The sequence below is a fragment of the Rhinolophus ferrumequinum genome, chromosome 10 (genome assembly GCF_004115265.2).
Source record: "Rhinolophus ferrumequinum isolate MPI-CBG mRhiFer1 chromosome 10, mRhiFer1_v1.p, whole genome shotgun sequence".
NCBI classification, from domain to species: Eukaryota; Metazoa; Chordata; class Mammalia; order Chiroptera; family Rhinolophidae; genus Rhinolophus; species Rhinolophus ferrumequinum.
The window spans coordinates 9,824,143-9,848,769 of record NC_046293.1 but is presented as its reverse complement, the minus strand read 5'-3'; the positions used below and the strand labels follow the sequence as shown (position 1 = coordinate 9,848,769).

General features: G+C 51.4%; 1 protein-coding gene across 2 annotated transcripts; it reads left to right on the top strand.

Moving 5' to 3' along the window:
* On the top strand, positions 1-23,712 carry LOC117029211 (cytokine receptor common subunit beta-like). 2 transcript variants are annotated; one of them, XM_033118313.1, is made up of 14 exons: positions 1-113; positions 6,780-7,022; positions 8,053-8,115; positions 10,607-10,797; positions 13,797-13,948; positions 14,034-14,202; positions 14,740-14,878; positions 15,043-15,200; positions 16,267-16,406; positions 17,384-17,543; positions 18,636-18,726; positions 18,908-18,965; positions 19,757-19,860; positions 20,492-23,712. In XM_033118313.1, the coding sequence occupies exons 2-14, from the start codon at positions 6,961-6,963 to the stop codon at positions 21,612-21,614; spliced, it is 2,610 nt and encodes an 869-aa protein (XP_032974204.1). In that variant the 5' UTR covers positions 1-113; positions 6,780-6,960; the 3' UTR covers positions 21,615-23,712. The 2 variants fall into 2 exon arrangements, with proteins under 2 accessions (XP_032974204.1, XP_032974203.1); XM_033118312.1 differs by having other exon boundaries at positions 7,992-8,115.
* Positions 23,713-24,627: the final 915 nt, after the last annotated feature.

The window sequence follows — 24,627 nt, the reverse complement described above, 5'->3', positions numbered from 1 at the left end:
TTCCGCTTTCTGCTTCTCCATTTCCTAATGACATCAGCATACATAGGAAGCGCCAGAGGCTCACTGCTGCCTGGAGACTCCAGCAGAAGGTTCGTCTGTCCCACCACAAAGAGGTACGGCTTGGCTTTTGGGGGTAGGCTGACGGGTGGGGTGGGGAGCAGGAGAGTGTGGGGAGACTGGGACAGAAGGGACAGGGAAAGTCTGGGGGTGCTGAGTGGGCAGGTGTCCTCTGGGGACTTGGGGAGGTTAGGGCTTGGCCTCTTGGGAAGACCTGAGCCCAGACTCCTGGGGCAGCTGGTGGGTGAGGAGTCCATCAGGGGTGCCAACCTGCTTGGGTGCTATGTGAAGGGCTTGGGGGGAGGGCGGACCTCGCTGGTGGGATCCAACTGTCCTGGCAGCAGGAAGGCCACCCAGGGTGGTGGAGAGCTCAGGCCTGGGAGTCAGACTCCTGTGTACTGCCTGTCTTTGCTTTGTTTACTGAGGTGTCACTGACGTATTGGTGGCAGTGAGAACATTCTCCCCCTGCCCTGAGTTTCGTGTCCTCATCTTTGGAATGGGAAGAGCAATGATAGTCCCTGCCACCCTGAGGGGTTGGGGGGGGGGGAGAGTCCGAGAGACCAGAGGACGCAGGGATGTGGAGAGTCTGGGAGGCGGAGGGTGACTGAGACCTGGGACCCTGCTCTGCTCAGGCCTAGGGATGGGGTGGCTTGGGAAGATGAGAAAGGGCCAGTCCTTCGCCCACAGACATATTTTTCTTCCTCAGAGAATGTGTTCAGTGCCACACTCCACCCTAAACCACGTCACTTAGCTGGGTTTGGACCCAGGTGTGTGTGTTCTGCCCCTGAGTGTGTCGGTTGCTTGGATGGGCGTTTAGGGGTGTGTGCATGTGTGTGCAGGTACGTGCCGGTGTACGCATCGGTCTTGCGGGTGGAAGGAAAGATGTTTCAATGGGTTCGCACTAGGGTACGAGCCTGTGGAGCCTCCGGCAGACAGCCCCCAATGACCGGCCGTCTATGGGCAAGTTGCAGTCTTCAATGGCTATTACACTTTTGCATAACCAGATTCTAGTTCTTCCTCGCTTATTATCTTTCCTGTTTTCTAATAGTTTTATAACAAGTAACACATTTCCTAGTAGCTTTAGGTCACTTTTTTTTTATTCATCAGCGTTACTTATGTTGTACTGTATCTACACCAATACTACAGACTAGTTTGTGAGTCAATGGGTGTATTTAGCAGTCAACAAGTAAATGTATGGATACCGCTCTATGAAAAATTAGAATAATCCAGCTATGCAACATAAAAGGCCAAGTTCCAACCATCTCCATCCACTAGTCCCACGTCTCACCCTCTTCACTTTTTCAAAATATGCCTTCCAAAACATTTTCTAAGCATGCTGCCAGTACGTTGGTTTTCTTTGTACATAAATGGGATTATTATATACATACTGTTCTATGACTCATTTTTTCACCTCGTGTTATGTTTCAGCAACTTTGCACAATAATGCATATAGATGTCACTCATTTCTTAACCCTAAGAAGTATGTGGCATTTATTAGTATGGGCACACCACAATTTACGCAATCCCAGACACTTAGGTTATTTCCAATTTTTCCACACCTATGGAAGTGTTTCTATAACCCAGATTCCTAGAAGCAGAATTGCTCGGCAAGAGATTGTGTATTTAAAAATCGAATAGCTACTGTCAAAACATCCTCCAAATAGCAGAATTAACATATGTCTCCACAGTCGTGCATAAAAAGGCTGATTTCTTTTTAGGGAAAGGAACAATCTTTTAATTAATTGGGTCCAATATCACGGATGAAAATTATCTGGTATTTGCTTGGATTTTTCTTTCCCGGATTGTTGGTGAAGTGGTGCACCTTCCATAAGTTTATTAGCCATTTGGGTTCTTTTTATGTCGGCCATGGAAATGTCCTTTGTCCATTTTCTGATGGGTTCTGTCTTTCACATATTTCCTTTCCGAGTGAGTCATTCATTATATGTATTAATAACTTATTCAATATGTTGAAAATATACCTTTCCAGATTATCACTGGTCTTTTTTCTTCACCATGTTTAAGATATCTTGTTTCATGTAAAAAAAAAAAAAAAAGTGTTCATTGCTTCTAATTCAAATCTGTCATTATTTTTCACTTTATGCTTTCTGGATTTGGTGTCTTGTTCAACCCCTAAGATTAAAGAAATATTTGCGATGTTGTCATAATTTTTAGTTTTGACTTTTAGGTTTTTAATGTATCTAGTACTTTGAGGGATCAGTAATATAAAGTATGAATCTAGCTTTAAAAACCTATCAGCTAATTGTCTCAATATCATTTTTTGAGTATGCATTCCATCCTTGCCTCGGTGATTTGAGCGCCCAGTTTCCTACTGGGTTATTTTCCTTACTGTTTTCTGTCCCATCTGTCTACTCTGATATTCCTCATTATATGTATAGCTAAGAGAGCCATTCTCATCCTTGATTTGTTATAGTTTAGAATCAGTTTGTCAAGCCCATTGGAAATCCTTTTAAAAGATTTTTGGAATTTTGATTTAGCTTGCATTGAATTTAGAGTTTATCTGGGGGAGGACTGACAGCCGTGGGCAGCTCCTCCTATTTGTGCCTCTGAGGCGAAGGACACAAACATTTCCCCTTTGCCTCTGAGGTTGCTACAGGTTTCTAGTAGATGTCAGAAATGCCAACCTTCCCTTCAACTCTTCATTTGCTGAGATTTATTTGTTTAATCAGGAATGGCTTTTGTAACATGTAGGAGCGTGTGTCTAGATAAACATCCTTTTCTCCTTTAATCTGTTAATCTGTTTCTTTTTTTTTTTTTCATCTGTTTCTTTTGATCATGAATAGATTTCTTACTGGCTTTCTGTTCATTTCTGGAATAATCTCTACGTGGCCACGATACATTCTTCCTTTAAAAGCCTTTGTCAGATTGTTCTCTGAAATTGTTTTTGTCTGGAGTGAATTTGTGTTTTCCTTATTTTTTATTTTCATTTCCACTTTTTATTCCTACCATTGAATTGCTTCACGAGTTCGGGGATTTTCGTGTGCATGTTAAGTCTGAGTGAGAAGGTGTTGGATTGTCTCTTCTTCCTCTCCCTCTTCTCTCTATCATCCTCTTGCCCCTATGCTTATCCCTCACTCTTAGTGATTTTTAACGCTTGTGTTTTTAACATACATATTTAACTTCTATTTTCCATTAGCAAGTTGGTTTCATTAATGTATACATGCTCCTCCAAAACAAGACAAGATCTTGAGCAAACTTTCACGTGTCTGCTGTCCACGCTAACCTTACCACCAACTCCCACATTAAAATCACCTGAGCTTTACTTCAATATTGGTATCTTGTATTTATTTATCTTCACTCTGCACAGTAACAATTCTTCTTTACTTAATTGTAAGTCTGATTGGTTTATTTTCTCACCACTGATTCCAGTATCATATGCTTTCTTTCCTTCTTGGGCTTTTTTTTTTTTTTTTCTGAAATACATCTGGAGTCATTTTTTTTTCCAGAAAAGATCTGAAAAACTTTCTTTGTCCTTACATTTCCAAAATGTTGTGGGTTTTTTGCCCTTGAACTTCAAAGTAAGTTTGACTTTTTATGATGCTAGGTTTAAACATATTTTCTCTCCGTTATTTTCAAGACATCACTATTTGTTTAGAGTTCAGGGTCACTAACTTTTTGAGAAAATCTTGCCAACCTGACCCTTGCTGCACTGAAAATAACCTGTTTTTTTCTTTCCTTTGGGAAGTTTCTAGGCTTGCCCTTTTATTCATGGATGACTGAAAGTTCACCAACATGTGACTGAGTATAGCACTATTAAAAATTATTCTTGCTCTTCACTTAGTGAACTATTGCCTCCTTTAAAGCCCTGTGACATTTTCTTCTATTTCTAATTATATCTGTTTGGTTGTACATGGAAAATCCCCTGTGGCTTAACAATATAGTTTATTTTTTTTCCTTCACATAAAAGATGTCCAGAGTTAGGCAGTCACAAGCTGGTATGATTGCTCCACAGTGACAAGAGGGATCCAGGTTTCTTTCCTTTCTACTGCATATGGCTTTCATCCTCTAGATAAACTTTATGGTCCAAAATGGCTGCTGGAGCTCCAGCCATCACTTCCAAGTTGCAGGCTGGAAGAAGGAAAGGTAGGAGGGGAAAAAATCGACCCCTCCCACCTGAACCGCCTCCCTTTAAGCAGCCTTTTTTGGAAGGCACAGCTAACATTTCCATTCACATCTCCTTGGACAACGTTTAGTCACATGACCACACCTAGCTTAGAAAATATAATCTTTTATTCTGTGAAGCAAAAAGTACAGCTAAAATCTGAGCTTCTGTTACCAAGGAGGAAGGGGATAGCTAGTGGCTGACACTCTCTGCCATTGCTGCCCTCAATTCTTTCTGTCCTCTGCTTCTAGATGTTGGAACTCCTGGATTTCTTTTCTAGGTCTCAGTGTTTCTCTTAGACTTTCCATCTCTTTGCCCATTTGCCCTGTCTTCAATATGTACCTTTGTAACATGACTGTTGGTAGTGTTCACTCTGGAATTTGGCCCATGACTGAGGTTTTTGTGTGTGTTTTTTTTTAAATTATGGATCACATACCTAAGAAATGCTAAGATTTCTGTTTATTTGTTCTTTGCATAGCAATCTGTTCTTTTAAATGACTATTTCTCAAATCTCCCTGAGAATGCTAATTAAGACATTTTAAAGTTTTGTTTTGTTTTTGCTGTATTTGTGTGCGTGGGTAGACTCGTCTATTGGGTCAGTATACATCAGAATAGACACGTACAATACTGATGATTGGGAAATAACAACCACTATTGGCGTCGGGGTTAAAAGCATAAACTCTAGTTCCCACCTGCTGTGGCTTTCAGTCCCAGCAGGGCCCTTACTAGCTATGTGGCCGTGGACCCTCTATCTGTGTCCTCATCTACAAAGTGGGGACTTTAATAGAGAGAGGTAACCTTCACATGGATGTATTAACAGCTGTAAAGCCCTTTGAATAGTGCCTGGCTCACGGTCGGTATTTTATACTTAAAATTCACTAATATGAACTTTCTGTGTGTATGTGAATTTTATGCAGTGTTCTTTGATGACATTAATTTGTTTTAATGCTTTACGATGTAAAGATAGTAATCCTTTCTGCATAATTTTGCTGCAAACTTTTTTTGCACTTTGTCCTTTGCTATATGGTCTGGTTATTTTTATAAAATAGAGACATTTTTGCTTTTATGTACTTCTATGTTTCAGCCTTTGTCTTTCTAATTTCTTCCACTGCCTTTAAGCTTAAAAAGTTTAAAGGTGTTCACTTCTGTGGTTGGCAAGTTTAATATGATTTGACTTCTTACATTTAAATTTTAAATTGACCTGATTGATATTTGGGAACGGTGTGAGAGGAATTTAGGCTGATATGTTTTATGTTGTTATTTAATTATCTTAGCACTTTTTATTATTCAACCACTTCACGTTGATTCATGATTCCTTCTTCATCATATAGCACATTCTTGAGTAAAATAGCATTTGTCCAATGGTCAGTAGGTCCAGTTGATCTATTGCGAGCACGTGTGTGTGTGTGTGTGTGTGTGACAGCAACACACTGCGTTTTTGTTGAATCTTTCTACTAAATTTTGCTATTGGATAAAGCCTTCTTATCTTTAAATATCTCATGAACACCTCACATGTATTTTTTTCTCTTCTGAGTTCTTGGAAAAAAATCTTAGATTTTTGTGTTAAAGCTATAACTTATTTGGGGAAGTATTGCTCTCTTCACACATGTAGCATTTCTATCTGTAATAAGACCTCAAGAGAATCTCTGCGTTTTCAGGCTAGTCCCAGTAGGCAGACAAAGACGCACCAGCCCACACAGATGCCCACTTGCCCACCCTAGGGCATTGCTCTGTCTGCAGGAGCTTAAGTGGACAAACACTCCTTCAGCTCCAAACAAGCCTGCTCTTTTTGCTGAGCACTCTATAAGCATCATCGTGTTTGGTTCTCTTCGTGACACTTATGTGAGATATGTGTCCTTGTGCCCATTTTACAGATGTAGAGAGTGAGGTTCAGGGAACATGAGTGAGTTAGCCCAGGCCACCAGCAAGGGTGGGGCAGAGCCTGTGTTGAAGGTCAGGTCAGCTGTGTCCGGAGCCAGTGCTTTTCCCAGCAAGACAGCTGCCAATGTGTGTGTGTGCTGCTTGAGTGAAGTTTCAGACTATTTTACAGGGAGAAGAGGAGACACAGCTACTGTTCTACTCTTATGGGTACTTCCCAGGGACTGACTAAATGAAAAGAGGAAATCCCCAGCCTCCTGCTAAGAAAAGGGAACTGGCATTCAGAGAGTGGTGTGGGAGGAGTGCCAGTAAATGGGGCAGGGCAGGGAGAGCATCAGGCTCCAAGTGTGTGAGTGAGTGTGTGTGTGATTGCAGCCAGCATAGAGCCCTAGGACCCAACAACCAGTGACCCCCCAAAGCAGATGTCCATCACCAGCTCACAGGGAGCTCAGGGAAATACCAGGCCTCTCGCTCAGGTTTTCTGCACAGAGATCCGCGATGCATGACCCAGTGGGGACCCACTTCTTCAGACGTCATTTGTACATTTCCGTCATGAAGACACTGAGGCTAATGGGAAATGGGTGGTCCGGGTGTCAGGCTGAGGCCGCAGTGGGGGCTAGAGCCATGCATCAAGGCCATTGCTGGCTTTACCCCAAAGGTGGGCCAAGTCGCTGGGGCTGCAGGGTGAGGAGGGCGCAGATCCCAGGTGCCTTCTCCTCCACAGGCCTGGAGCAGGCAGAGTCCTGCAGGGGGGATGCACAAGAGCAGATGACATGGATGTGGCCTTGCCACCTGCTATGGAGGAACACGTGAGTCCAGGCCAGTAGAGACTGGGACGCTGGGCAGACCTGGACCTACTGTGCCAGCCCTGCTCATCCAGCTGACCTGGACATGGCGCTGCCCGCATGGCTGCCCCCCGTAGCCCTGCTGGCCCTGTGCTGGGGGCCCAGTGTGGCAGGGGCCCAAGGTGAGCCCGACTGCTCTCTCCCCTTTCCTCCCCTTCCCTACCCACTCCTTACTGCTGGGCCCCTTGGGCCAGGCCACCCCATCCCCAAAATACCCCCCAGGAAGCTCCCAGACCCCGGCAGCTCTGGCCTTGCCTCCCTCCCTTCCCTTCCCTCATTTCTTCTCTCTCCCTGCTCTTTCCTGGCACCCCCATCCCTCCTCCCACACTCCTGCTCATCTTCTCAGGCCTCCTATAAAGCCCTTGTCCTCTGTGTCCCTTCCTGTCCACATTTCTCAGTGTGGCATCCAAAGCCTTTGACCTCCAGGCCGGCCCTTCCAGCCTTTTCTCTGCCCCTCCTTCTCCCTCAGACGCTGCTCCTCTGACACTGGCCGTGACCAGTTCCCACCTCCCTGGGGCCCTTGGCCTGGGAGTCTCTCCCCGCTTCAGCCCCAGCAACACCTTCGTGCTTGGAGGCCCAGCTGGGATGGTCCTGAGGCCCACGAACCCCCTCCCCAAGCGCTCCTAGAGAACGTGACTTCTCTGATCACCATGGGAACCATGGTGATGGTTCCCTTTTCCAACCATCAGGCCTGGCAGCTGACCAAGGACCAGGGTGGGAAGGTCCCAGAGCACAGCTCTGCCCACCGACTCTTAGGGGTACATTGGTGCCTCTCCTCCCAGGCTGCACCTGGGGGTCCAGGGCAGGGCCTGTGCCTGGGGCACATCCCTGTCCTGGGGTGGCAGGGCCCTGTTCCAGGAGCGGGGCACGGCAGGGGCTCAGGGAACATACTGTGAATCAGCTAGAACAATGTGTGCCTCTCCAGACAGGAGGGTCCACAGCCAGCACCCTCACGCCCTCAGGCCCCTGGCCCGCCGGGAGCCTCTGAAGGATTCTGGGAGATTCCTCCCCAGTGCCAGGCACCCAGGGGTGGTGACAAGGGACACCTGGAGGGGAGAGGTGTGACCCCCTTCCTGCCTCTCCCGGGTCAGGGACTGTCCCGATGCAGACCCTGCGCTGCCACAACGACTACACCAGCCACATCACCTGTAGGTGGGCGGCCACCCAGGATGCCCAGCGGCTCATCAATGTGACCCTCCACCGCAGGCTCAATGAGTGAGTGACCCCGGGGCCGGGGCCGGGGGCGGGGGCTTTGCTGTGTGGGGCGGTGCCGGCTGGGGCTGCTTGGAGGGCGGAGGAGGGCGACCCTGCCAAGGGGCTCCTGCTCCGTCAGGTGACCTGCCAGGCCCGGGTGCTACTCTGTTTCCCTGAAAATGGGACCGAGCCGGAAAATCAGCTCTAATGCGTCTTTTGGAGCAAAAATTAATATAAGACCCGGTGTTATGTTGTTATGTTATGTTATGTTACGTTATGTTATATAAGACCCGGTCTTACATTATAGTAAAATAAGACCAAGTCTTATAGTAATTTTTGCTCCAAAAGACGCGTTAGAGCTGATGGTCCTCCCAGATCTGATTTTCGGGGAAACATAGCGGCGTCTGATGCCGGGGCTTCCGGGAAAGCATGTGGGTTAATGTTGATGATGGTCATAATCTCCCCTGACTTTGTCACAACTTCACAAATCGCCCCACACAAGTCCATCTCAGGTCATCCTCACGGAGAGGTGGGCAGGGAGGGGCTAAGATGCCCAGTTCACAGATGAGGAAACCGAGACCTTGGAGCTGAGCTCCTTCCCCGGCCACACGGTGGCTAGCGTCCTGGGTGTGGCCTGCAGGCCTGGGCTCCAGCCCTCCCCGAGGCCCTGCCACCTCCGGAGAGAGGGGTTTGTCTGTGCTCCCTGCATGGTCTCTGGGACATACGCCATTTGGGCAGGTGCCTCACACCATGCTGGCGTCTTGTGCGAATGTAACTCACAGTAATAGAAATAATTACACAGCTGGTGTCACCAGGTTTGGGGAGCCCTCTCAGGGGCTGCCCTAGGGAGGAGCCAGCTGTCACACCCACAGCACGGCCATTCAGTGCCGTCCTGCTCTCTGGGAGCCTCCGTCTGCCCTTCAGCCTCCTCACCACCAGCCCACCTCCTACCCTTGGCTGTGACCTGCTTTCTCCTGCACTGGGACCCCAGACTCCCCGGAAGAGAAGGCCCAGCCCCCTGCACGCTCTCCCTGCAGGCGCCCGAGTCTGCAGCCTCCCTGGATCTGCCTGCAGGGATTTCCTGTCCCGTCCTGTCTGAGGCCGCAGCCGGGATCCCATCTGGTCTTGCTGCTCAAGGACATCGCTGCCACCACGGTCCCCACTCACCCCTGTGCCATCGATGGGCCCTCTGCAGGATCATTCTCAGTCACTGAACCACGGGGCCCAACCCCCACTTACTTACAGAGGCCAAGCAGGGCTGCAGCTCGTGGTGCCTCCTGCCCTGTCTCCTCCTCCTGGGGCCCATCCTCTGCCTCCTTTTGTGGTGACACTCCTCTAAGGAGTTGTCTAGACCTGCTATCCAATGTCTTTCCGGTTATTCTCTCCTGAACCCACTCTCCCAAGATTCTGCTGCCCCCACCAGGCCGCCCGTAGTGCTCCTGCTGACGCCACAAAGCCCTCCTGGGTGCTAAATCTAAGTCTCAGCCTTCTCTCTCCTTGACCTGTGGGCACACTTGACTCTGACCGACCTCAGCGTCCTCCTGAAACCCCTCCGTCTCCTGACTTAGGCCACCACACTCCCCACTTCCCTTTGTGTCTTCCTGGCCCACATTTTTCTGACTCCTTGTCTGCTCCCTTCTTTTGTCTTGAACTTGAAGGGTGAAGTGCCCCAGGGCTCAGTTCTTGGACCTCCACTATTTTAGGTTGAGATCCAGCCTCAGGCTCTGGACTAATGACTCTCACTGCTCTCCCCAGCCCAGAGCCCCCCCTAAGCTCCAAACCAATAGGCACACTGGCCTCTCTATATTGTCCCTTAGAAAATAGATGTCTTCAATCCCTAATGTCCTAAACCAAATTCCTGCTTCGCTCTCAAATGACAGCTCCTGCTCCAGTCTTGACGTCTCACTTCACTAAATGGGGGCCCCTAATGGTTCAAGCCAAACAACTGTGGGGTCTTTATTGTTGTTTAAATATCTTTACCACTTTTCCTTCCCCATCAGAGCATCTCATCCATCAGCAAATGCTGTCAACTTTATCTTTAAATTGAAATGAATCTAGCTAATGCGAATACCACCATTCTGGTTCAAACAACTTCCTATTAGTTGGCATATTCTAGAAGCCTCCTAACTGGTCCTTATGCATCTACTATTGCCATTGCCCCTCACCCCAATCTACCCACAACCCTGCAACTAGAGGAATCCTTTCAAAGCATACGTCAGAACATGTCACTCCTTTCTTTGCTCGTAACTCTCTAAATTTTCTCCACTTGCGTGAAATCCAATTTCCTGAAATTCCTGTTAAGTGTTGGCCTCCTGTTACCTCTCTCAGTTATTTCCTAGACCTCCCATTCTCACATACTCCACTCAGTGCACAATGTTTAAGTGCCTAGGCATACAACACTATAAACCCGAGCCTGCCCCAGGGCCTTTGCACTTACTGTTCCATTTACTTGAAACCCCCTTTCCCCAGTATTCTTCTTCACTCTGGACTAACCCATATCCTCTCCTGGCAGGGACCCCCCGAAGCCAGTGTCCTGTGACCTCAATGACAACATGCCCTTGTCAGACTGCCCTTTTCCCCACTGTGTGCCTAGAAGATGTATCATTCCCTACAATCTTTTCGTCATTGCCGACAGCGACTACTTCTCATTCCAACCAGACAGGCCTCTGGACACCCAGCTCACCGTTATTCTGACCCAGCATGGTGAGACCTGGGGTCCCTGGCCAGGGGTGGTCCCCATTGTGGACAGTGGGTCCCAGTGGTGGCCAGACTGCAGAGGGTGGGCTTGGGAGGAAATGAGAGTCTCCAAGGGGTGGAGACACTGGTTTGGGGTTGGGTTTGGTTTTTTGAGGGAAGAGGATATGGTCTCCTATGATGGAGACATTGGAATAGGTACAATGCGAGGAGCCCCTGGCCATAGTACCCCACCTCCCTGGCAGTTCCACCACCTGCCTTCCAGCACTGAAGGCTTGCCTTCTTGAAGAACCATTCTTATGATTTGCATAAAAACTTCTCAGTTTATCAGACTCATCCAATCTTTCTTACAGATGAGGAACTCGAGACTCAGAGAGGTTTTGTAAATTTTCCCAAGTGTCACCACTGAGCAGAAGTGACAGTGAAGGGTCAGACTTGCCACGTGCTTCCTGCATGTTAGATGGAGCTCACCACCTTACTGCCCTCTCTGAGTGGCCCCCAGTGTCACACCATGGCCCAAGAAAGTCAAGGGTCTTGGGTGGGTCAATAGTTTTATTTAGTTAGGTTTTATTTGACTACATATTAAAAGAAATATAACCAACTCTTCCAATTCAGGCAGTCAAGGAAATTATTGCTCAGAATAAAGCTAAATGAAAAATGGGGAGCTGTAGTTTGCATTGACATGGCAAACCCATGCATGTCCCAGGCTGTCAGAGACATTGCTGCTTCTTATTTAACTCTGAAAACAAAATCAAAATTGATACTGTTTATACTGCTATTTCACCAGTGATGAAACAGACAGAAGCAAGTGAATGCTCACGGCCTCTCAACAGCTGGTGGCAGAGCTGAGACTCAGTCCCAGGAACTTGAACTCTGAGCCACCCCATGAGGCTCCTTGCAGGTGTCAGGTGGGCGGGGACGTGGCCTTTGCCTCCTCCCTCTGTCTATCGTACCAGCACAAAGCTGTTGTCTGGAAGAAAGGGTGGGTAGGCCACACTGAATTCATTTCAAACAGTGTGATCACTTACTAAAGGTGGGTGTGTGCCACAGGTGAGGGGCAGTGGGCAAGGAGTCCCTGGGAGGTGGGGACAGGCTTCTCAGAGGACAGGGCTTTGCAGGGAGCTATGAAGGGTGGGAGGGAGGAGAGCGCAGGAAGAGAAGAACAGCGTGTGCAAAAGCTAGGAGACCAGGCAGGTTGGAAAACCTGTTCATAATTATGTCCTGGACACCAGCTTCAAGAGGGCTGGACAGTGGTAGGAAGGAGGGGGAAGTGAGGGCAGGGGCCTGACCCAGAGAGACTTCTGTGCCCGGCAAGGGACTTTTCAGGTCAACGTCTAGGCAATGAGGAGTCATTGAAGGGACATGACATGATCAGACCTGGGTGTGATATACAGGGTAGATGGCAGGAAATAGGAAGTGGCAGGAGGTCGGAGGTGAGAATGCAACCGAAGGCATTCATCTCAGGGAGAAATGATGAGGATTCAACTCGGGTATGGCCAGGGGGTGGGAACATGGACGATACAAATCAAAGTTAGGATATACGTGCAATTCATTCCTGAATCTGTTCCTTCACGGAGCACTGTATATACCAGGAGAGCAGTAAATAAGCCTGGCAGGATACCTGCCCCTGCGAAGCTTATGCCCTAGAAATAGGGAAGGTATCATGGTGGAGACAGGGACATCGTAGAAATGGAAAGGGGAGGGGGGGTTTTCCTTCTGGAACACGTTAGTCAGCAAGTCAGCTCTACCCCAACCATTTTGGCAATGAATCAGAGGTCATGAGGTGCTGGGCAGGAGAGAGCTATGCATCTGATCTGCTCAAGCCTCCCACATTTGGAGATCTGGAAGTTTTATTTCCTTGATCAGTTTCTCCACCTGTGGAATGGGCTGGTAGACTCAAATCTCTCAGGTTGGATTAATAGGTTTTTCATTGGGCTCCAAGTCATTTCAATTGGTGGCTGCTTCCCAGAGCTCCTTGCTGACAAGGAGTCCCACTCCATGAAGGCTCAGGGGCTGGGAGTGCAACGATTGATTAGTGATGCCTGCCATAGCTGTGGGTGGGAAGGAGGTGCCCTGCACCAGCCATTAGGGCTGAAGACTTTTTGAAAGCTCCAGTTCTCACATGCTCTAACGTGTCATGTTCCACGTCCAGCATAAAACATTTACATCTTGTCTGGGCTCCTATTGAATTCTTTGTATTTGAAAGTCATCCCCAGAAGGCAGGAGCTATGCCATTCGTTAAGGAATCTGCCAGCCCACCTCTGTAGGTCCCAACAGATGTATGCTTACTGTTTGTTGATGGAATGATTTCGTGAAAATTTGAAGGTTGCCTACATGTATTTAGTCATTTCTTCATTCACTTAACACCCCAAATTCATTGAACCACTACATTTCAGGCTCAGGGGAGAAGGTAAGGGGTCAACAACTACACTCTGCCAACCCCAAGCTTCTCAACCACTTGGGGAGACAGACGTGGAAACACAAACCCACCATGGTAAGGACCATACAATGGCTATGGTGGCACAGAAAAAAAGCAGGGATTCAGCCTGGAGAAGATTCTAGAAGAAGAGACTTTAATGCTGAGCGCTGACAAGAGCAGGACTCTAGGCAGGTGGAAAACAGAAGGAGGAGGGTGGAGAGCACAGAGGGCGTAACATGAGCCACAGGGCCCTCTGCTGGGCAGGAGGCCACGCAGGCTGCATCCTGGCCAGTGGGGACATGGGGACAGGGAGGCTGCATTTAGAGTTTAATTGCCACCACATACAGCTTAGGCTACATGTGCACAGCTACCTGTGCAGCCTTACTCCCGGTCACACCGAATCCCCATGATTTGGCAGATGAAGGGCCTAAGGTCTCTAGAGGAGTGGGGTCTTGTCCAAGGTCACTCAGCTGGTCAGGGCACCGCTGGGCCTGGAACCCAAGAACGTCCACACAGAGGCCTCGCAGGCTCTTAACCAGGCCCACGGTTGTCCAGCCCCTCATGGGCACGTGACTTCCTCTCCCTGCAGTGCAGCCCCCCGCACCCCAGGACCTCCACGTCAGTGCTGCCGGGGACCAATTCCTGCTGACATGGAGTGTGGCCCTCGGGGCCTCCCAGAGCCAGTGGCTGTCAAACCTGCAGTTTGAGGTGGTCTACAGGAGGCTTCAGGACTCCTGGGAGGTAGGGACCTCAGCCCGCTCGGCCCAGAGCCCACAGGGACCTGGCCCAGCGGACACCTGCTCCAGCGATCACTCTCTCCCAACAGGACGCCCTCACCGTCTCCTCCACGTCTCCAAATGTCACCCTGGGGCGAAAGCAACTCCTGCCCAGCAGCACCTATGTGGCCCGAGTGCGCACCTGGCTGGTCCCGGGCTCGGGGCTCTCGGGACGGCCCAGCCAGTGGAGCCCAGAGGTTCTCTGGGACTCCCCACCGGGTAATGGATCCAGTGGGCTGCTGGCCCTCTGTGGGGGGGGCAGCTCATTACAGCCTGGACAGAAGGGGTTCAGGGGCCCACATGCAGATTCCTACACCCTTCTGTGCCACGTGTTTACAGTCGACTCCCTGGGCCCATCCCACCCCCACCCCCACCCCCACCCCACGGTGACTCTGCAGAGGCAGCGGCAGCATCTTGCTCAGCCTGGGGCCCCAGGGCCTGTACACTTTCTGGAATAATTACAACGACCATCACAATGGTGGTACGAGCAGCTGTGTTTTCATGAGAGCTGTACTATGTGCAGACAAACCATCATTCTTGTGTTAAGTCCCCCAACACTGAAACTAGATGCAGATTCGTTTTACGTGGGGGTATGACATTCCACAGATTCCACTCTCTGACCTGTGGTCACAGAGCAGGCAGGGGCAGGCGATAGTTTAACCCCTGGTCTTTGGGGCCCCAAAGCCCATCTCATGCTGAGCAGCCACTGAGAGCTAGGGAACGAATGAAGGAGGGAATGACTGTCTCCATTTCCAGGGGACGAGGCCCTGCCCCAGAATCTCCAGTGCTTATTCGACGGGGGCACCGTGCTCAGCTGCTCCTGGGAAGTGAGGTCTGAGGTGACCAGCTCGATCTCCTTCACCCTCTTCTACAAGTCCAGCCCCAACGCTGAAGGGTGAGTGTCCCCTCTTCTGTGCCTCCCCTCCCCTAGGCACTGCCCTCTCCAGGACACCTGTGCCTCTGGGACCCCCATCCCCAGGTAGCTACAGCTCATCCTGAGGTCTCATCCCTCCTGTCGTCCCTGCCTCCCCCTGCCCTCACCTCTGCCGTGATCCTCAGGGAGCAAGAATGTTCCCCAGTGCTGATGGAGAAGGCGAGTGGCCCTTACGTCCGGCACCGATGCCAGATCCCCGTGCACGACCCCTGGAACCACAGCCTGTACGTCGTCTCAGTTCGGCCAAAGGAGGAGGAGAAATTTATAAAGAGCTCAGACAACAGTGAGTTTGCCCCCAGCCTTCTAAGGGGGATGCGGTCTCAGGAGGGCAGTGTTTCACTGTGTAACCCGTATAACTCAGGGTTCCCTATGGCTCATGCTCACGTTTGTCACGTTCAGCAAAACGCAGTCCAGTGAACAAAGTGAACAAACATAATTAGAATCTCTTCTTGAAGTTCTCAAGAAGCAATACTGCAACAACGACCGTGGCAAATAATATGAAGGAATGCGGAATTGATATCCCCAGGATCACGTCCTTAACACAGTTTCCTCCATTCTTCTGGCTGCGCTTTCCTGTCCAGCTCTGCAACTTCTTCGCTAGAGCTCCTGCTGCCGGCCAGGCCATCCTGGAACTCCCACCAAATTCTCCTTCTATTCCCTGATTGGGGTTTTCTCATTCCAGTTTCTAAAGTCCTCTTCTAATGCAGCTTTTCAGTCTTTAACAATTGACCCATGATTTCCTTCATCAGCTGGGGACAAGGGTGTGTGAAAACAAGCTGCGGTTCCTTGCAGGGTAATAACCCTGGTCCCTGTTATGCAGCCAGGGCCCCGTGCAAAGGATCCCCCACTTGGTCAGGATGACCAAGTTCTCCCACCGAGTCTTTGGTGTGTGTCACAGGCAGCCAGCTTGGTGTCCTCAGCAAGGGACTTCATGGTTCTGGTTCAGGTTCTCCGTCTGTAAAATGTGACAAGCGGATAGCACCTACCGCGTAGGGTTGTTAGAATTCAGTGAACTAACCCATGCAGACTGACGTGGCTAGCAGAGCCTAGGAGACTCCCTACTCCGGGATAGAGTCCATTATGGTGATTTTGTCTTCACGTAAATACTAGCAGTAACCCATCCTGTGGGTTGCAAGACTACAAAACAGGTGTAACTCAGTGTCAACCAAGAACAGGGCTGCTCAGGTCACAATGGAAGACATAATAAAATGGGCTTAAGTCCCCGAGATGGGCGGGACCTGGGGCCCACGGCCAGGGGAGACAGCACCTGTGACCAGCATGGAACACAAGAAATGTTCCACAGGAGGGATGTTAGGAACAATGTTCCCTGAAAGTTTCGCTTCCTGCAGTCCAGCTGGCTCCCCCGACACTCAACGTGACCAAAGGCAGAGACGGCTACAGCCTGAGCTGGGAGGTACAGGCAATGCTCTTCTCGCACATAAAGCACACCTTCGAGGTCCAGTACAAGCAGGACGCAGCCTCATGGGAGGTGAGGGGTGTGGCCTGGCGGGGCTTGGGCGTGAGGGGTGTGAGACTATATGTAGGGGGACACAGCCTGCCAGGTGCCTGGCTTCACAGGTGACGAGTCAGGGACGCCACTGGGACTTGGTGATCACGACCTGTGTGGTCAGCAGGTCACTGTCCCTTCCCTTGGTGAAGGAACCGAGGCTCAGCGGGGTAATGTGACTCAGCCAAAAGGAACACGAGTAACTCAGAATTGCAAAGGGATCACAGATGGATGTCAGGGCAGGGAGGGCCGAGATGCCGGCTGAAGGGTTTTCAAAAGTCATAAAGGGGACATTACTTCGGAGGAATCTAATCCGGAATACAACCGTGCAGCCGCTAAGAGCAAAGCGGCTCCTGGTGAAACAGGCAGGGCTCCAGCGTGGGGCTCGGTCTCTGGATCCCACCCCTGGTCGTCCTCCGATCTGTGTGCAGGACCTCAGGCTCTACAGAAATCAGACCAGAAACGGTGGAGCCAGCCCCTGACCCTCAGGCTGGAAATGGGGAAACTGAAGCCAGGAGGGGGTGGGGCAGTGGTGAAGCTGGGATTGGGCCCCCTGCGTCCTGAAGCCTTGTCTCAGAGTCTAGAGTCAGTCACCCTGCACCACATTCCTGGGAAGGTCAGCATTGGGGTCCAGGCGGCCCCAAGGCGCTGGGAGGTGGAGGGGATCAAGGTGCAGGTGGAACATAGTGACCCCGTCAGGGCTCCTGGGCCTCAGTGTTGTCACAGGGGTGCTTGCAAGAGGTGTGATACCCGGTTCCATCCGAACTGCTCCCTGGTGTACGCCTAGGGAGGGTCCTCCATGGTGGGGCTGCTCCTGTCTCAGACCTGGGGTCCAAGCGTAATCTGGGGCTGATGGGTAACAGACCTGCGTTTGCGGGGGAAGGGTTGCAGCTGTGCTGACATGCGCCCTGAAAGTTGCCTCAGCCTCAGCATGCCTGCTGATACCCCTGCACCCACAGGAGAGCAAGACAGAGTCCCTCGAGAACACACATATCATGTCGTTGCCACCTCTGGAGCCCTCCACCACGTACCAGGCGAGAGTGAGGGTCAGGACCCTCGATGGCTACAATGGGATCTGGAGCGAGTGGAGTGAAGAGTGCTCCTGGGACACTGAGTGGGGTATGTCTCCCCGATCTCCACCCAACCCTCTTGCTATAGCCCAGCTGGGAAGAGACAGGGGTGATGTGGGCACAGAGATGTGGCCCCACCCAGCACAGCATCCTTCCCTCCCACGTGTCACTAGTGACACCGGGTGTGCAACACAGACCTAAGGTGAGGTCTTGAGAGAGCAGAGAAGAGCAGGTCTCATCAGCCGTCCTTCCTCAGACTGGACCTTAGCCCTCTATTAATATGACCATGGTTTCATAGCCTTTGTGGCAGCCACTACCCAGTGACCATCAGCCCAAATTTCCAGTTACCATGGCAGCAAACATCAGGAGCTACAGACAGAGGTCTGAGATGGGAAGGTTTTGGTTCGATTCTTAAACTTCCTCATTTCCCTGCACTTGCTCCTTCCATTTGTCCCTCACTTTTCACCACCAGGAGTGGCCACTGGGAGACAGTACAAGACTGGGCAGGGAGGTAGTTGCAGAGAGAGAAGGGAGGAGGTGTTGGCAGCGGGCGCCCCAGTCCAGGCAGCCTTACCAGGGCAGGAGCCCCAGGGAGATGGGCATGATGAAGCAGAAGGAAGAGCTGGCCTGCTAGGCCCAAGGGAAGAACACCAGTGCCTCTTGGAGGGGCCCAGCCTCTGAGGGGTCCAGGCTGCCCAGCAGGAAGGGTGGAGGCCCTGAGAGACCTTGGCACCAGCTGCTTCCTCCGCCAGCATGGTTTTGCCCATCTCTGTCTCTCCAATCCTCTCTGTTGCTCCAGGCCGAGCTTATATGCTGCCTCCTTCAGGAAGTCCCCCTAGTTTCCATGGGCTGCAGTCACTGTCTCCCCCAGGCACCTCCTGCTCCTGGAAAGGATGTACCCCACTGTTTCCTCTCCACACTCAAACATTGTGTGTGTGGTACAGACCATGCCCTCTTCTTCAGGCCCATGTCTGGCCCCTCTGTACCCTCCGAGGCAGTGAGCTACTGGAGCACTGCACGTGCACAGAGCAGGCTGGGCTGGGGGACACCTACCAGGTGGCACCCGCCCCCATCTCCTGAGTCTCCAGCCTGTCCCTCCCCAGATGCTAATGCTCGTGTTTCCTTCCTGGCTTCCCGGAAGTGCTGCCCATGTGGGTCCTGGCGATCATCTTGGTGGCCACCACCCTCGCCTTACTCCTGGCCCTCCGCCTCTGTGGCATGTATGGGTACAGGTAAGGGGACCTCATGATGGGTGGGAGGACCCAGGACCCCAGGTGCTGCTCCCTCTGCCACCCAGTTGTGGGGGTTCTTGGAAATCCTGCTCTCTCCCTGGGCCTCAGTTTCCCCCATGTACACGAGCATGGACAGCTGCCCTGAGGTCTGGCAGTTCTCAGCTCCCTGCTGTCTTTCCAGGCTGAACCGGAAGTGGGAGGAGAAAATCCCCAACCCCAGTAAGAGCCAACTGTTCCAGGTAGGATCTGGCTGTGAGGGTGGCTGGGTGGTACGGGCTCCTGTGCTCCTGCACCCATGTCCCCGTGCCCTGTCCTCTTCCCCTTCTTGGGGACTTTGAGTTGCAGTAACGGTGGCCAGAATGGGCTGGGAAGCTCTAAGAGTAGGGCCAGCACCTGCAAGTTCAGCCCTGTAGACCCAGGGCCCCACAGATGCACAGGCGCCCTGGCTGTCAGGGCCCACGTGGAGCAGGGGAGAGACTTGAGGAGGGTGGGGAGGTCGGAGGCACATTGGTTCCCTGAGGACAGGACAGCAGAGCTGAGCTTTGAGGGATCAGGGTGGTGTCAGGCGGGAAAGGTCACTGCGGGCAGAAGGCATGTGTGGGGGGAGACACGACCCCTCATGAAGGGAACGGAACAGGTGGGCAATGAGGCTGGGGGCACGGCACGGGCGCTGAGATGGCCACAGAGGGAAGGGAGCCCTTTGGTCAGGCAGGACTAGCTCCCCCTATGGAGGGTCCCAAGGCCAGTGTGGGACTAGCAGGGGCCGAGCATGAAGGCAGCAACAACCCAGATGACAGGCTCACCGGGACAGGCTCCCTGTCCTCAGATGCTGGAGTGGAGGATCCCAGGGAAGCCCTGGCCCTCTCTGGCGACCCCTTCCTGGTGTCACGAGGCTGCGGCCTGTCCTGAGCAGGCTGAGATTCCTCCCATGTCTGGGGCCTCACTGATGCCCTGTCAGCCCCACAGCCCCCACCCGACCATCACCGTCCCAGGCCCCACACTCAGGGGCACAAATGCCCTTCTCTTCCAGAACGGGAGTGCGGGGCTCTGGCTCCCAGACAGCATGGCGGCCCTCACCAGCAGGAGGCCCTCACACAAGGGACCGTGGGGCAGCGGCTTCCCTGGGCTGGAGGGGTGAGTGTCTGGGCCTGGCTCCCTGGGAGCTGGGAGGGTGGCTCGGTGGAGGTGGCCTCTGGCCTGTGACTCAGTACGAAGGGATCCATGAGGTGGCTCGCCCTAAAGCAGGGGGCTCCCATCTGGACATGGGGAGACCTTCCTGATTCCCAGGTGAGCGAGGGCCATCGCTCAGATTTGAGCAGAGGCAGGAGACTGGAGCTGAGGACCTCTCGGGCCCTGCTGCCTCAGGGTGGCTGCGGGGCTGCACACTCTCAAGGTTAGCGCCTGTGCCACCAGCTCACCACGAGCCCTCAGAAGAGGGGACTGTGTCCTGGGGGACTCGGGGAACGAGGGAATGACTGAGCATGCACAGGCTGGCACATGTGAAGGAGCAGAGGCTGAGCGGGCATACTGGGCAGAGGAAGACCTTGAACAAGACCGTGGGGGCTGGAAGGCAGCCCCACAGGGAGACAGAAGGAAAGTGCGGGTGTCTGCTCCGGGCCTGCACACCACCGTGCCCTGCTCTGTGCTCCCTGGGAGCTGCTGGGCCCAGGCGCCTGCACAGGCCCCTGCTCCACAGCCCCTGGTGCATGAGCTGAGTTATCTGCCCAGGGTGGTGCCAACATCTCTGTACCTATTCTCCCCACAGGGTGTCCCATGTAGACTACGGGCGTTGCGAGGTGTCCCCTCTCACCACGGAGGACCCGAAATGTGCCCCTGACTCACCATCGGAGCCTGACCCAGCACTGGCTGCCTCGGACCTCCCCACGGAGCCGCCCCCCAGCCCCCAGCCCTGCCTATCAGCTCCGTCAAGCAGGCCTGAGAGCCAGGTTTCTGGCTTCGACTTCAATGGCCCCTACCTGGGGCCACCCCACAGCCTCTCCCTGCCTGACCTCGTGGGCCAGGAGGCTCCCGCACAGATGGGCATGAGTCCGAAGCCGCTGCCTCCAGGGTCCCTAGAGTACATGTTCCTGCCTGCAGCTGGGCAGGTGCAGCTGGTCCCACTAGCCCAGGTGATGAAACAAGGCCAGGCTGCCGGTGTGGAGAGGAAGCCCTGCCCAGAGGCTAAGGGCAGCCCTTCCCTGGAGTCAGGGGCAGGCCCTGCCCCTCCTGCTCCTGGGCCGATGGTGGGTGGTCAGGACCGGGACAGCCTCGTAGCTCTGCCCTCGGCCTCTGGGGGCCCTGAGGACAGCATCGTGGCATCTGGTTACGTCACCACTGCAGACCTGGCACTCATTCCACCCAAAGGGGCATCGTCTGCTTCTCGGGTTTCCCCTCTGGGCCTCCTCTCAGTCCAGCACCAAAGTATCAGTGCTGGGCTGGCCTGTGGGCTCCCTGCAGCCCCAGCTCCCATGAAGCCAGAGTTTCAGGATTATGTGGAGCTTCCTCCGTCCATGGGCAAATCCCCTAAGTCCCCTCTAGGCAGTCCTGCCCCTCTTGCAGCCAGCAGCCCAGTCCTGAGCCCAACAGAGCCCCAGGGAGATGTTACCCCGGTCTCCCCACACCCTGAGGGGCTCCTGGTCCTGCAGCAGGTGGGGGATTATTGCTTCCTTCCTGGTGTGGGCTCTAGTCCTCTCTCACCCCAGAGTAAGTCTTCTTCTCTGGGACCCTGTCCCGAGATCAGGGACCTGGACCAGGTGCTCCAGGCCAAGAAGCCCCCATGCCAGGCTGTTTCCCAGGTGCCAGCCATTCAGCTCTTTAAAGCCCTAAAGCAGCAGGACTATCTGTTGCTGCCCCCCTGGGATGTCAGCAGGCCTGGGGAAGTGTGTTGAGACCCTGTGGACCCTGGGCAAGGCAAGTGAAAGGACAGGATCTGGCTTCCTTCCTGCCCTGCTCTTCTCCCACCAGCCTCTGGTCCCTTCCACACATTTCTACAATGACTCAAGGAAAATGAGTCAGCCACCTACCGTCTACCATCTCCTTTGACCTTCAGCAAAATCAAGCTTCTCTTCTCTCTCTCTCTCTTTCCCCCTCTCCATCTCCCCCTCCCTCCCTCTTTCTCTGTCTCTCTCTCCCTGCCTCTTTATCTCACAGACACACCCACACACATACCCCCTCCACACTTTTCTTTCAAGTTCACATATTTTTAGGTTCTGAATTTTTAGAATGCTCCGTACGTACTCATTCCATTTGCCCTCAAGTTTCTTTTTTACCAGGTTTCCTTGCTTTTGCTATTGTCTTCTTTTTCTTTTCACTGATTTTGTATTAGAGTGAGTTTGAGGTCTGAGCTAAGCCTGTTCTGAGATGTCATGTCTCAATCAGAGCCTATTCTGATGCTGACGTGTCTGGTTGTGTTGGAGGACCTGTGTCTGTGACCTGTCCCTAGCAGGAACAACCACAAGATTCCAGCCCAGGTGCAGGAGGCAGGAGGCACCAGGGAGGGGGCCTTGGGGACTTAAGACTTGGAAAAGTAGTAAAGGACTGGACCTGCTTTTGTCAGGCACTGCAGCCCCAGAGGTGGTGACAAACCACCAGTCTCAATTGTCACTCTAAGAAACGGGCGTGGTAAGGGTGTGTGCAAGGGAAGAACTGTTGTTCTGAGCTCAGGGGGAGCCCTTCTGATCTCACCAAGGTTACTGGGGAGTCTCAGGGGGCCTCAGGACCTACACCCATGGACTGGCCACCTGTGTGCAGTGCTGGTTCCTGGCTGAAGTGATCTCTTCCTACACCCAGGCTGCTAAAGCTTGGAAAATTCAAGAGGAGAGGGCAGTCCAGAATCCAAGTCTACTGTAGAAAGTTTGGAAAGAACTGTTCAATAAAGGAAAAAAGCAAAATGATCAAAGGGCACATACACCTTAGAGTTTACAGTCCAAATCGCCTGGCTGCCCTCTCTCCAGAAAGACCTTACAACTCCAGATGCCACCAGCCACGTAGGAGGGGCTTTTGGTCTATGTCTAGACCTCATATGGGATTATGGTTCTTTTACACCTTTGCCTTCCTCCTATGCAAAAAAGTAGCATTACATTGTTTTCGTTTGCATTATTTGGTAACTGTCAAGTTTGCACGTATTTTCATATTTTGTGAGCATTGGTATTTTTTTTACTGGGCTAAGCCCATCAAGGACTTTGTTCTGTTGGGTGTTTATCTTTTTCTGATGAAGTTTTTAAAACTATTTATGTATGGTCTTTCATGCATGGTGCCAATTTTATTGTTCTAGTTTGTGGTTTGATTTTTAATTTTGTATAAGAGGTTTGTGGGCGTATACAAGGCCGACTTTTCTGTGTCGTCAAGAGATCTCCCGGGGAACGACTTCACAGCCCCACTTTTGGTTCAAATTTACAAAGGCCTTCCCCACTTCAAAACGGCATTTGTCCTAATTTATTTTTTTTCTAGTTCTTTTTGTGTTTCAAGCTTTTCGTGTAAAATTTTAATGATTTTGGAATGTACACATGTGAGATGAAGAGCTAGCTTCATGTTTCCCCCCAACGAGCGGCCCAGGTGTTCTTGCATCGTTTGTAGAATCGCCTGTTCTTTGTCCATGTCTCTGAAATGCCACTTTTATGATATAGAAAGTCCCCGTATACGCTTAGTCAGTTTCTAGCCTTTCAATTTTATTACACTCTTCTCTCAATGGCGCCCCACTGTTTCGTTGTTCTAGCTTTATATGTTTTCGTACATGGCAGAGCAAATGTTCTGTTGTTCACATTCATTATGGCAGTGTTTGTGGTCAAAGAAAATGATCAACAACTTAAATATTCACCAATAGTGAGATGAGTAACAACATTTTCTTACATTCTAAAGTAGAAGCCTGTGTTAACAATGAATGATGTGGACCTAGATGTATCAGAAAGAAGTCCAAGATTTTAATTCCAAAATGTTCAGACGTTGTTAATGAAAAAAAAATGCAATAAAATATATTTTATTATGAAACCAAACCAAACCATAAGCTTCTATAGATGTGTTGGAGTACTTGGGGAAGGATGCTATTTGAAACCTCAGTTGCATTAAGAGGGATGAATTCTGTTAAACAGAAGGGACTTTGGTCTTTGAGGGATGAGTGTGAGTTTAGGGATGGTTTAAATGAGAACAGAAATGCTGTGTTTATGAGTGAGCAGCAGGGGGCGTTCCTGGGACCAGCCAGAAGGCAGGGAGTGAAGAAGAAAGACGGTGGTGGTGGGGGTGCTGGGGGAGGGGGGAGTATAAAGGACATACTCATGGTAAAAAAATTATTTGTTGTTTTCTGAAGTTCATATTTAACTGGGCATCCTGTATTTGCTCTCTAATGAGAGTGGAGAGCTAAGTAAGAGACTGAATTCCCCATCAAAATAGCTGAGGATTATTGAGAGCTTATTCCTGGCAGGCCCTGCTTAATTGCTGTAGGGGGAATCAGCTCATTTACTGTTCACAACCTTCTGAGACAGATGGTACTATCTTTATCATACCCTTTTTGTAAGTGAGGAAGTAGAGAGGTCACATCACGTGTTCTGGGTCAACCAGCCAGTAGGTGGCAGTCAGGATTCGAACACTGGTCTTGTGGTTCAGAGCCTACCCTCAAAAGCAAGGTCTCTCACCTGGATGCGAGATGATTCGCATTGCTTGGCAAAGCAGAAAAATCCATAAACCAAGCTGATTCGAGGAAGTGGGGAGGCCGTGACAGAAGTGACCATGAAAAATGTTTGTATTTGCCTGGAAGCTCAATAATAACGGTGCACATTCTCGTTCACTGAAGTCCTAAGAGACCTTGCGTGGAGGACGATGTCTCCCTCACCTGTCTGCCCCTGAGGACTGTGCATGTAGCAGGTGATGACTAAGGAATCGTGATGGCTTGAGGCCTCCAGCAAGTTG